Genomic DNA, 13,539 nt, shown 5'->3' with positions numbered 1-13,539 from the left:
ACCTATAATCCCAGTGGCCTGGAGGCTGAGTCAGGGGGATCATGAATTCAAAGCCAGCCTTAGCAACTGCGTGGTGCTTAGCAACTCAGTGAGACCCTGTCTCTAAATAAAATACAAAATAAGACTGGGGATGTGGCTCATTGGTTGAGTGCCCCTGAGTCTATTTCCCAGTACCCCCTGCTCACCCCCCAAAGTGTTCTTTTAGGGGAAATCTTCTAAGAAGCCTCCACCTCCAGAGTGACACCTGTATTCTGTGTTTCAGAGCAAATGTCTTGCTGTCAACATAGGTATTTTAGGCATCCGTTAAGTAAGATCTAAGCCTTGAAGAACTTTGTCACTCGTTTTAAGCAATAAAGTTATGATGTGCTGTGGTGCAGTTTCTTCATATTTCTTCTGATTAGAGTTTATTGAGTTTCTTGGATTTGTGGTTTATGGTTTTCGTCAAATTTGGACTCTTTTCAGCCCTTATTTCTTCAAATATTCCCCCGTCCTCCTTCTCTTCCTCCTCTCCCTTCTTCCTCCTCTTCTTCTTCTGTATCAGTGCTTCCTCCTCCTCCTTCTCTGCTTCTTCTGTTTCTACTTCTGCTGCTGCTTCTGCTGCTGCTGCTGCTGCTTCTGTGGTTCTGCTTCTGCTGCTACTGCTGCTTCTGCTTCTGCAGTTTTTTCTTCTGCTTCTTTGCTGCTGCTTCTGCTTCTGTAGTTTCTGCTTCTGCTTCTGTTTCTACTGCTGCTTCTGCTGCTGCAGTTTCTGCTTCTGCTGCTGCAGTTTTTGCTTCAGCTTCTTCTTCTGCTGCTGCTGCTTCTGTTTCTTTTGCTGTTTCTGCTTCTGCTTCCACTTCTTCTGCTTCTCCTTCTCCCCACCTCCTCCTCTTCCTCCTCCTCTTTTTAAAGAGATAGGATCTCACACCATGTGGCCCAGACTGGCCTTGAACTCCTCCTGCCTCAGCCTCTTGAGCTGACCCACTGCAGCTGGACCCACTGCACCTGCCACCAGTACTGGCGCAGCTCACTCATATTCAGTTGTTGTTTTTCTCTCACTGGTTCAGTCTGAACAGTGTCTACCTTTGGATCTTTAGGCTCACTTCCAATGGACTCCTAACAGAAGTCTAGACTCATAGACTTCTAATCTACTATTAATCCCATCCTGTGACATTTTTATATCACATATTTATCATCTCTAGAAGCTTGATTTAAGTCTTTTTATATTTTCCTTGTCTCTCCTTAATGTACTCTCGTCTTCTTCTATCCTCTTGGTCATACTGGGTATGTTTCCAACTATTTCATTGCCTTTGTCTAATTGCCTTTGTCATTTCTGGGTTTGCTTCTGTTGATTATTTCTGCTTCTGTTTACTTTTCAGTTTGCATCTATTTTCACCTACTTGCTGCTTTACATGCAATTTGTTGGGGTTGGATTTTTTATTTCACAAATATTTTTCAACTTTGTTCTGGGATGCACATAGGTCACTTGGAAATGGCTTGACCCTATCAAGTCTTTTCTTTTTTTTTTTTCTTTTAAAGCTTGGTTAGGCAACACCAGAGCAGCTTTTGTCCAGGACTAATTTGTCCCCTTCCTAGTACTACCTTCTGAGTGTTCCTTCCTATACTCTGATGTTCCATTGTCCTGAAGTGTCTCCACTCTGTGTGGGAAACTGGGCGTTCCTCCCAGCCCTGTGGGACCCAGGGGGCTTTTCTTTTCCTGATTGCGTAGTTTCCTCAGTGTACCTGCTGATCAGTACTCAGTGAATATGCAGTGGCCACCCCATGGCTCTCCTGGGCTCCCTCTGCATGACTTTCTGTACTTTGCCTTGAAGTCACCACTCTGGGTTCCCTGTACTCAGAACTCAGGGAGACGCCCATGTTTTATCTGGGTTTCCTCTTACTGCACTGTTGCCTGGACACTCCTGATTTTGAAAGATGTTTGAGTTCCTGCTATTTTGTGATCGAATTTCTTGGCATGTGACTGACAGCCTTCGGGAGATCCAGTAAATTTTCATGAGGACGTTTTAGGCAGTATTTTTTAGGGATTAGATTTAAGTTCAGTTGTTTGTTTAGATTTAAGTGCACTTGTTTGAGGTGGTAGGTAAATCCACATAAATGACAACTAGATGAGCAAGAACCTTGTGTGCATTAAGACTTGTGCTCAGGTGGACAGTGACAGCTGCATCACCTGTGTGCTGGGCCCAGGGGCTGGCAAATTGTCAGGCCAGCCTTTGTGTGTCCATGTGCTAGGCCTCTTCTTAGCACCAGGAATAGCACATTGGGTCACAGCCCCTCCTACTGGCCACTCCTGCAAGCTGACACACATTCCCTGACCATACCTTTTAAAGTTTCTTAAGGCTCTGTTCTAGGCTCACTCTTGTCTTCTTGCTCTTCTCCTCTCTAGATGAGCTCATTTATGCTTAGAATTTCAGTTATTGCTTATATGCCGATGATTGTGGGTGTGTTTCCAGGTCTAAAGTCTATCTAGATTCTTACTTAACATCTCTGCTCGGGTTGTTGACATTTCAAATTCAACACATGCAGCATGTCCTCATGGTCCCATCTCTCTGTTCCTTCCTCCAGCTTTGCAGACAATTCCCTCTTCTTTTGGATCTTGCTTCAGTCACCACTTCCTCAGGAAAATTTTCTTGACTTTTCTGAGTAGGTCACATCCTTATATTTCCCTCTTATGTTATTTGTGTGCTGCTCCTTTGTGGCTTTTTTTTTTTTTCAGTTGGACTTTTACATTTATTTGATTGTCATCCTCCCTAGGCTTTTAGCTGCATTAGGAAGCAAATTTGTGCATTTTGACTCAGTCATATCCCAACACTTAGCCAGGGCCTGACATGTAGCCAGTCCTGAGCATACAATAATGATTTGTTAAAAGAATAAAGAAGCTTTGGCGACTGTAACTCAGATATAGCGGGCCCCTGAGATGTAAAATGGCCCCAAGGACTGCCACTATGAGAAATGTCTCTTTCCCCTACAAGTTTCCTATGTAATAACTTTCTAGGCTTTAAGAAGGAATACTTAAACTCAGCCATCATGATTAAGCTGCTTTACAAAATAAGTGAATTTAGATACCTCCACCATGATCTTTCATTTAGTTTTATAAATGAATGCAAAGTACCCATCAAAGTATATTTAGAAAACAGATTCTGTGTCACTCATTCATTTGTTTCTCATGATTTGTATTCGTATTTTTTTAAGCACTCTGATCTACAAATTTGGAAGAACCGAAGAGCTCTGGACCTGAGATCACTTCTTAAATCACATTTTCCTTTTGTTATATCCTATTTGTAGATAGGTTTTTATCTCTTGATATAATTTACACATTGCCAAATGGAATAGATTGTACATTAAATGTTTAGTTTCTTTACATTTTTGTGCCTGAGTTTTGAAATAGTTTTCTGAAATTCCTGTCCTTTTTTTTCATTGACTAGACTGTTAATATGTACATAATATAAGACTGTATAGATTGGATGATGAGTATCAGTTTTTTATTCCCGAGACTTAGAGCTTGATCTGTTCCCTGAGCCAGGGTTATGTCATCATGTTTAGAGGTAAATACTCTGTCTCAGTGTCTCCAGTTTCTGAAGATGTGCAAAAAATATAGCTCCATGTACATTGGAGTAAGCATTGAGCCATTAAAAAAGGTATTTCTGCAAGTTGTAATTTATTTTGGCTTACAAATGGGATTTTTTAAGGGAAAATGTTTGTTCCTATATATTAAAGAAGTGGACTTTTATATGAAGATTTTTTAAATGCTCAAAGGACTAGTTTGAAAGTTTCTTTTAAAAAGAATTCCTTTAATATGACTTTATCTGGGAAAGGATAGTGGATAATCATATAAACTCTGTTTGTATGGTTAATGTAAAGGCTATAAGGCAGCTCAGCATGTTCTTCCTGTAAAAGCAGCTTAAATGATCTACCAGGTTATCTTTTGACAGCCTGTCATTATCTGACATTACATGGTTCCATAGCAGGCAAGCTTGAGACAGCTGCAGTTTAGAAGCATGAACCATATTTTTAAAAAAATAAAATAAAATAACTAGTTTAAAGATAAAGCTTCTTCCCAGACGAGATTTTATGACCTAGTGAAAATTTAGGCATTTCATCCATTTAGAGACAGACTGCAAGTCTCTTTTTGTTCTGGCTCTCAAGCTTTGGGTGAACAGTTGCTACAAAATTTATCTTCAACTAAAAGTTCACTCTGATCCAAAACTTCTTTACCGAGTTTGAAATCCTGTATTTGCACTGTATATTTCTATGGGCCTTTTGGGACACTTTTGCTTTCCTTTGTTATAAAGATTTTATGTTGCACTTTTCCCCAGAGGGGTTTTATAGAGCCTTTTGCTGTAAAACAGAATGGTACAATGGTAGTATATGCAACTTTTAATGCAATCCCTTATCTTGCATAACTCCTGTCTCCTCTCTGAGAGGACTTGCTGTGGGCAGCGAATGAAGCAATTGCAGAATGCTGTGCCTTTTGTCTAGATGCCATCTTACTTCTTTCTTGTTTCCTAAAACGGCAGTAAGCTTTGTCTTGCTTCCAGAGAATCAATCATAAGACTGATGACTTGTTCCCAGCCTTATCACCTGTCGCAATGCAATGCACATGACTGCTCATACATTTAATATTGTGTGTTGGAGAAAACGGACCATAAAGATTGGTTTGCTGTTCACTTTTACTTGTTTAAGTATACTGAACAACAAAACAGTTCGTCCTTATAAAATAAGGAGAAATAATGCCAAGACTGTAAGATGTTGGTGTAAAGGTTTATGAAGGGCATCCCTGAAGACCGACTGAAAGTGGTGGTGTGGTCTTTTCTGTTCTTGACTCTGACATGAATTTGCTTTTTAATTGTGAGCAAGTCATTTAATTTCCTGTGTTTATTTTCTCATTAAAGAAAAAGAGAGATAATGTTAGTATCCACCTCACAGAGACTGTGAGTTAGTAGGATCCTTGGTAATCATTTAAAGACACATGTGATTCCCTTAATAAAGGTCTCGCTGTTACCCAGGTTCAGTGGCTGTTGAGTCTGAATGTCTTTTGCGTGTGGACTACCATTATCAGAGTATTCTATTGTATAAATTGTCTCTAAGATCCTTGTTGTAGTCTTTGTGTTTCCATTGATTAAAAAAAAAAAAAACAGGCTGGATTTTCCCATTACATAATTTTTTCTCCTAAGACATTGACATGCATTACCATAATGAGTTTTGAGGACTGAAAGGTCAATTCAAACCACTAACTTGTCCTCTTCAGCAAGAACCCTGGAGTGTGCAATGCAGACACAGTGAACTCATGTTCTCTATTCTTCCCTGATAGAAGACGGGGGTCTGGTATGATGTCAACTCAAGAGTATTTGTTTGCATTGCTTCTTTTTTTTTTTTTTTTTTTTTTTTTTAAAGAGAGAGTGAGAGAGGGGAGAGAGCAAGAGAGAAAGGAGAGAGAATTTTTAATATTTATTTTTAGTTCTCGGCGGACACAACATCTTTGTTGGTATGTGGTGCTGAGGATCGAACCCGGGCCGCACGCATGCCAGGCGAGCGCGCTACCGCTTGAGCCACATCCCCAGCCCTGCATTGCTTCTTTATAGATTAAAATTCCTTCAGATGAATTCCTGCCAGTTGTATAAATTTATCTTAATTCTTCCATGCTTCTCTCCTATCAGCACTCAATTGGATTTTGGTTAAAGTTTGTGGAAGTTTGGGGCTACTTTTACATATTTTAAGGTCAAGTGATAACTCATTTAAGCCCTGGAGGAGAAACACCTAAGGCTAATTTTATTCTGTAAACTTTTTTTTTTTTTGCTGTACTAAGGATTGAAGATGGCCTTGTCATGCTAGGGAAGTACTCTATCCCTGAGCCACATCCCCCGTGCACTCACAGCCTTTTAAAATTTTTAAATTTTGAAACAGGATCTTGCTAAGATATCCAGGCTGGCCTTGAACTTGTAATTCTCCTGCCTCAGCCTCCTGAGTTGCTGGGATTACAGGTATGCACTACTGTGCACTGCCTTACATTTTGTTAGAAGATACTCCAGTTAAGGTTGTGCTATTCAAATCAATTTCTTCACTGTATCATTTGTTAAGATAGGAAAGATGAGAAATTGAAGTAGAAACTACTTGAAGTAGAAATTAGTATTTTTTTGATGCTGGGCAACAAACCCAGGGCCTTGTGCATGCCAAGCATGTGCTGTACCTACAGCCCCAGCCCAGCAATTGAGTCACTCAGTTGATTATTTTTCCTTATTTCTCTGAGAATAAAAGAATAGCCTGCTGTGTTTTTTTTTAATTTTTTCAATCATTTTATTTTTTTTATTGATGTTCAAAACATTACAGAGCTCATGATATATCATCTTTCATACATTTGACTCAATTGGGTTTTGAACTCCCTTTTTTACCCCAAATACAGATTGCAGAATCACATCTGTTACATACTCACATTTTTACATGATGGCATATTAGTGACTGTTGTATTCTGCTACCTTTCCTATCCCCTACTATCCCCACTCCCCTCCCCTCCCCTCCCATCTTCCCTCTCTACCTCCTAGCCTGCTGTGTTTGATAGTTGCAATGTTTTTCTGAAGAATTACTGAAGAAAATCAGAACATGCTTATTTAATCCTAGAGTTTTTTTTTTTAACCTTGAGGGAATCGTGACACGATTTTTGTTTTCATAGCCCATCCCCGTTTTCTTAGAAATAATAATTTTCCATTTTGTTATAAGTGAACTAATTTGTGTGCTGAGTCTGGTGGTTTAATATCCAAAGGGTCTCATGCCTGAATTCCTTTTTAAAAAATTCATACTTTTAAAAATTATGTATTGATAAATTATAGTTTATGAATTGATGAGGTGCAAAGTGGTATAGGATGTTTGAATACAACATGGAGTGATTAAATTAAGCTAATTAATGTCTGTCATTTTAACCCATCCCCTGGATTTCATTATTACCAGTCCCAAAATATTTTGTCCTCCACCTCTTTCCCTTTTACCTTAAATTTGAAACTTTCCAAGTATAGTCAATTCTTGATATTCTCAGTAGGTGGGTTCTATAAAGTTGCAGTGGACTCTGAATTCGAGAGCACTGTCTTGAATTCATCATCTCTAGGGGAAAGACAGGGTAGGTTCCTGAGAGCTTCTGGTCTCAATATTGTGTTTGGCTGATGAATATAAAACTCTGTTATGTGTATTTATGTCTAAAGACGCCTTATTTGATATATATTGTTGACTCACCTCCATTGGATTTGTGGTGCCATAACATGTGCTTAAGCTTCCTTGTTCGCCATAACCCCTAACAGATCTCCCTAAGGCACACTGCTGGACAGCATTTCAGCAATACACGGGGAGGCCATTTTTTAAGCTGGAAATCACCCACAGAAAGAACCCAAGTGTGGAAAACACTGGTGCTGAGCAGGCTGAAAGGGTCGCTGTTCACAGTGGGAAAGCGGAAAGGAGAAGGCAGGGAGAACCTTGCTTTGCTTGCCTCAGCTCATCAAGTGACTTAGTCTCTGCACATATACTCGAGTGATCCAGAAGTACCATCAAATACTGATTCCGATTCAACAATAAACGAAGTTTCATTAAGCATGAAGTACCTTAAATACATTTTAGCAAGTAGGTGAACTTGCAATTACAGAGCATGAATAATGAAGTTTGAAGTTGTACTGTAGCTAAGGAGTTTCTAATGACTTATTTTTCTTTAATACTGTTATTTTTTTCATCATTCCTATGATGGTCGATCATTTTTCCCCCTCTTAATACTGCTAGCTTAATCATTCCATGTTAGGACCTTGTTTTAGCATCATTCCCTTGCTCGACACAGCACTGAGAACTCTCTCACCTGGGGTCACTCAACACAGCACTGAGAACTCTCTCACCTGGGGTCACCAACCATTCTCACAATTCAGAGGAAAAAGCTTTGATCCGAGAGGTCAAGTATCTTACTGATTGGAATCCTGAGTCAGCCCTTCTTGACCCCCCAAACCCACTCTTCATGCCACCAGCATTTTCCCAGATATATGTATATAATATATATATATATGTATGTATATAATATATACATACATATATATATATATTATATACATATGTATATAATATATACATATATATATAAAACATTTGTATCCTCTCAGGACCCAGGAAAACGTGTCCAAGAAGTATGGCAGACCCTGGGCTGAATCCTTGGGTTGAACTAGGTCAAAATATCCTCCTCTCAACCTTCCGTACATTTTTTCCCCCTTACAGCTCTTCAAAAATGTGCAGTAAGTTTTTAGAAGGAAAGAGTCAGTTATATTGTACCTTCCATCCTTGAGACCCAGAAGTTGATCTCATGACATTTGAGAAATATAATTTGAGGAAACTGTTGCTGTTATGGTGGCTTTAGGAGAATATAGAATTAACCCAAGCCCAGGCTTTGGGAAAAAACACTGCCAGCCTGATTTTAGGGAATAAAAATGTCAATGAGGGGGACAGTAGGAGAATACCTCTAGTTTTGGTTTCTAGAGAATTCTGGTTTGAAGTCGGGATTCTTGGGGGCTGTAGATTTATGGTTAGGTGGGTTTACTTCTCCCTCATTCTACCTCTGCCACTTATTAGCTATGTGACCCTGAGACTGTTTCCCTATTGGTGTGTTTGAGAATTATTCTGAGGAAATGCCCTGCACAGTTCATGGAAATAGGGAAAAATTAACTTGGGCCCCTCTGACCCTCCCCATAGCTTTGCCTTTAAGAGAGGCTTCCTTCCTCCTCTGATGTCTTTCAGCTTTTGGCCACAAGGTGGCGTGCCACGCTAAGAAAAACGAGAGTCTCAAGTTTACTAGTTTTTGTTTTGAGCCTGCAGGTGCTGATTATTTTGTAACGATTTTATCACCACTTAAATAGCTTTTTGTAGGATTTTTAGATGAAAATACATGCCTTTCCAAATATTTTATCTGTGACAAATAGGATGTTTTAAATTTCTACAGGTTAATACTGCAGGGCATGTAGTCTAGACCCTTGTGCCAATGTAGAGTGTATGAAATTTTTGATTTGGGAGCATCTTGGCCTCTTATCCTAGAGGTATGGACTGAAAACCAGAGAGAACACTCTAAAAACAGGTTATTTTCATCTGTTTCTACTCCAGTTGCCAAAAGTGATTTAGTATGACATTAAGTGCACTGTGTTTATATCCAGCCACGAAAGTTGTAAATGTATAGATATTGATTAACTTTTTATTTTTAAATAACCTAAGACAGAAAATTTTTTAAAAATTCTGTATAACCTTCAGATTTCCCGAATGTTAACATTTTACCATAATTGCTTTATTTTTTTCTGAAGTGTTTGATAATATGTTGCAGACTGATGCCTTTTTATGCTTGAATGCTTCTGTGTGTATTTTCCCCCCAAAATGAATATTGATACAGTATTTTTGTGTGTGTGTGTGTGTGTGTTTCTGGGAATTGAACCTGGGAGCTTTCTGCCTCTGAGTTATCTCCCAGACCTTTTTGTTTTATTTTGAGACCAGGTCTTGCTCAGTTGCCCAGGTTGGCTTAGAAATTGTAATCCTCCTGCCTCAACCTCCCAAGTGGCTAGTATTATATTTCTGTCGTCTGGCTTCTTATGCTTTTCAGGTACCCAAATGAACTTATCCACAGAGAATATATCATATTGTTTATATTTCCCTGAATGCAAATATGAAATGTATTAATATTTATATTTATTATACTTGTTGTTTATACCATGTTTTAATTAAAAGAAAAACCAGTTAATATCTTTTGAAAGTGATTTTATGTTGTAACTGGCTGTATGAATGTAACGTAACCCTAGCCATCTGTTTCTCCCCCCGGCCCCCCCTTTTTTTTAATAATTGAGGAACCCAGTATTTCCACACTGGGATGAATTTTAGGTTGCATCATTTTCAGTTTCCTTAGTGCTGGCAAGGCACCCCAAACAGCATTCTCCAGAGTAATAGGCTGTTCCAAGCCCTAGGTCACTAGCATCCATGGATTGGTTCCCACACCCTCCCAGGTGAAGCCTGCTGTCTTCCCTCACCATAAACCAAAATAAGGGAGGAAGGAACCACTTTGACTCCCGGCACCTCCTCCAGGGAGGCTTCTTCAGCAGTGAAGGGCAGGAAGTTCCAGGCAGGATGACCTGGAGAATGCCCGGGTTGAGCCTCAGTTCTCACGGAACAGAAGCACAGGCTAGGATGTTCTCACATCCAATGCAGGCTATTTGGCAGACAGTAAATATACTTTGGAGAGCTGTGGGACACCTCACAGAGAGATGTGACCGCACAGTAACTCTGCAGACTTAATCTGAACACTATGAACAGAAAAAATGTAAAATGAAATGAGTCACAGAGTTGGATGATACAGTCACCAGCTAGAAACTGAGCTGTTCCACATGCAGGCAGTTAGTTTCTGGGTGAGAGGGCAATACTCATTTCTCCAGGGTAGGAAATCAGTCAATGTCCTATCAACAGAAGTCTCCCTTCTCTGTCCCTACCGTGTCTCTATGTCCTGCCCCAGGGCCTTACCTCTCCACCCCCATGCCCACCATCTCCTCTGGAAACTTCTCTGTCCTTCATCTTGGATCTCTGCACCATCTCGTACAGTGGTGAGCTCACCCCAATGCTGTACCTCCCAGGGCTGCAGCATCCAGTCCTTACCAGTATGTACCGCAGAACTCTAGGGGCCACCATTCATAGACCAGGCGAGCAGTGTGTCTGTTAAAAAGAAAATCTGTGGCATTTGGAAATAAAGTGTTGAAGATAGATGCCTTTATCTAATTCACACAGTTTCCTTATAGGCTAGCAGGGGCCTCAGCCCACCTAATCTGCATGATCTCTGCAGGACAAATTCTTGGTACAGAGTGTGCTCTCCTCCATTTGTCTGCATCCTCCTACACTCTGTGTCTAGTCTTCTGTCACGTTCATAGCTAAGTTGTGCCAGGGCAGTGACACAGGTAGCTGAGACACTAAGATGGTATACAAGGCCCAAGGCTCTACTGAGAAATGCTTCTGGGGAAGATCCGGTGGTGACTGGCTGAACAGGCAGCTCTTCCGTCCCTCAAGATGCTGCTTTTCTTTAAGGATGACACACCTTCCCTGGTGCAGAGTGCATCATGTGCTTTATAGAGGACACAGAAGAATTAAATGTCCCTCTCCTATAGTTCATGACTCCTGACCTCTGTATTAAATAGGTCAACCTGTCACTGCATAAACTAAATAACAGGAGTAGGTGTGTTTGTTCTCACAAAATATCCATTTCATTGAATGGATCAGGAGTCAGCAAACTTTCCATAGAGAGCCAGGTGGTAAATATTTAAGGCTTTAGGGGCCCCACAGTCTCTCTTGCAACTATTCAGTTCTGCCATGTAGTGTGAAAGCAGCCTTAGATGATACATAAATGAGTGAGCCTTGCTGGGTTCCAGTAAAAGGTTGTGGACATTGAAATTTGAATTTCATAAAAGTTTCACATGTGATAAAATAGCATTTTTCCCCACAATTATTTAAAGATGTAAAAACTATTCTTGGCTCACAGACAAAAGCAGGGAGTGGATGGGTTTGGCTAGTGGATCACAGATAATGCCCTATTACAGGTGATATATAACATTCCTCACAACTCAAAAATGTTGTTTGTGTACTTAGCTTGACTATAAATTAAACCCCAAGTTAGTACAAGTATTAATCCTGTTGATTAGTCATTTGTAAAGTAGAAGGAGGCATTTCTTTTTTGGAAAATACTAGAAAGGGGAGCATTTTACTTATTCAAATAATTCCTGTTCTCTTCCCTGAACAACAGGCCAGCCCCATGCCTGCTGAGCTGCAGTGGTGAGAGGCCTGTACATCTGGACCTCAAGGTGCTTCTGCAGATGCACAGCAAGGGCAGACTCCTGGTCAGTGAAGTTTGGTGTCAGAGTCAGCCCCTTCCCCCTGAGGGAATAGCCTTGGACAGCCTGCCCCCCAAACCCTGGAAATGGCATTGGCTCTGGGCCTGGACTTTGAGTGCATCACTGACATAGCTGCTGCCTTCAACCAAGAGGGACACCTTTCAAGGCCCAAACCACAACTACCTCTTGCCCCAGGACACTAGATTAGATCCATCCTGAATACAGTTCAGCCTTCTCTGAACCTGCCCCTACCTGCTGGCCCCTGCCGAAGCTATAATCCTCTTTAAGCAGGGCTGTGAGGATGAGCTTACTTTCTAACAATGGGTCTGTTCCCTTTAGGTCCAAACTCTTTCCTGTTCTGTTATACAATCCTCCCTTGGCATCCAAGAGGTTCCATATCCGAAGACTCAAACCAACCACTGACTGAAAATATATTTTTAAAAAAAGCATAGCTGGAGGCTGGGGTTGTGGCTCAGCGGTAGAGCGCTCACCTAGCACATATGAGGGGCACTTGGTTCAATCCTCAGCACCATATAAAAATAAATGAAATGTGTATTGTGTCCAACTTTATATTTTTTTAAAAAATAACATCCGGGGCTGGGGATGTGGCTCAAGCGGTAGCGGGCTCGCCTGGCATGCACGCTGGGTTCGATCCTCAGCACCACATAAAAATAAAATAAAGATGTTGTGTCCACTGAAAACTAAAAAATAAATATTAAAAAATTCTCTCTCTCTCTTTAAAAAAAAAATCACATTTGTACTGAACATATACAGACTTTTTCCCCTGTCATTGTTCCCTAAACTATTTACATAGCAATTACATTGTATTAAGGATTATAAATAATCTAGAGATGGTTTAAAATACATGGGAGGGGGTACATAGGTTATATGCAAATATAGGCCATTTTTATAGGGACTCGGCATCTGTGGATTGTGGTATCTGAGGGTTCTAGAACCCACCTCCTGAGGATGCTGAGAGATGACTGTTCATCCTCTGCCTCTCACTGGGCCTCATCTATGGTCCATCAGAGGAAGCTTTTCTATTTTTTTAAATATTTTTTTTAGTTGTAGTTGGACACAATACCTTTATTTCACTTATTTATTTTTATGTGGTGATGAGGATCAAACCCAGGGTCTCGCACGTTGGGGGCGAGCATTCTACTCTGAGCCACAACCCTAGCCCGTCTATTTTAAATCTTCTAAACCATCCAAAGTAAGTTCTTATAATATCCATCTCCTAACGCTTCCTCCAAACCTGTGTCAACTCAAGGTGCACCTGATAGGTAAAATAGAGGCCTCACAAGTGGATCCATGTGTTTGGCCTAGGAGCTGTCCTTCTTTTCCTTTTTGCAGGACTGGGGATTGAACCCAGGGCCTTGTACATGCTTGGCGAACTCTCTACCAGTGAGTTTTGCAACCCCAGGCCTGGCCTTTTAACTCTTGCCAACCTGGATGGCTAAGCACCCAACGCCTGGTTGGAAAGAGCCAATTCCTTACCAGCAGAATAAAACCCAACAGAGGGAGAGGAGCTGGTTCCACCAACCAGCACTAGACATTTCATCAAACTACAGATGGAATCTCCTCTTCCCCCTATCAAGCAAGGCCGTCTGCAGGGCTTCTGCCCAAGGCTACTGTGTCCCTTTGTGTGGGAGCCCACACTGCCTCTAGCAGATCACTGTGT

At 40.8% G+C, this 13,539-nt stretch overlaps 1 protein-coding gene across 4 annotated transcripts in view; it reads left to right on the top strand.

Moving 5' to 3' along the window:
- Tmem50b (transmembrane protein 50B) overlaps positions 1 to 12,403 on the top strand; it is a 52,819-nt gene extending 40,416 nt beyond the window's left edge. For 2 of the 4 annotated variants that reach the window (XM_026393584.2, XM_026393582.2), the window contains one exon: positions 3,190 to 5,008. In XM_026393584.2, coding sequence (XP_026249369.1) covers positions 3,190 to 3,235 — 46 coding nt within the window. In that variant the 3' untranslated portion in view covers positions 3,236 to 5,008. Of the gene's footprint in view, positions 1 to 3,189; positions 5,009 to 11,770 lie in introns of those variants that run through there. The other 2 variants (XR_003301241.2, XM_026393583.2) reach the window with 2 other exon arrangements.
- The last annotated feature ends 1,136 nt before the right edge of the window (positions 12,404 to 13,539 follow it).

The sequence above is a fragment of the Urocitellus parryii genome, chromosome 2 (assembly GCF_045843805.1).
Source record: "Urocitellus parryii isolate mUroPar1 chromosome 2, mUroPar1.hap1, whole genome shotgun sequence".
NCBI classification, from domain to species: Eukaryota; Metazoa; Chordata; class Mammalia; order Rodentia; family Sciuridae; genus Urocitellus; species Urocitellus parryii.
This window is presented reverse-complemented; position numbering and strand designations above follow the sequence as displayed.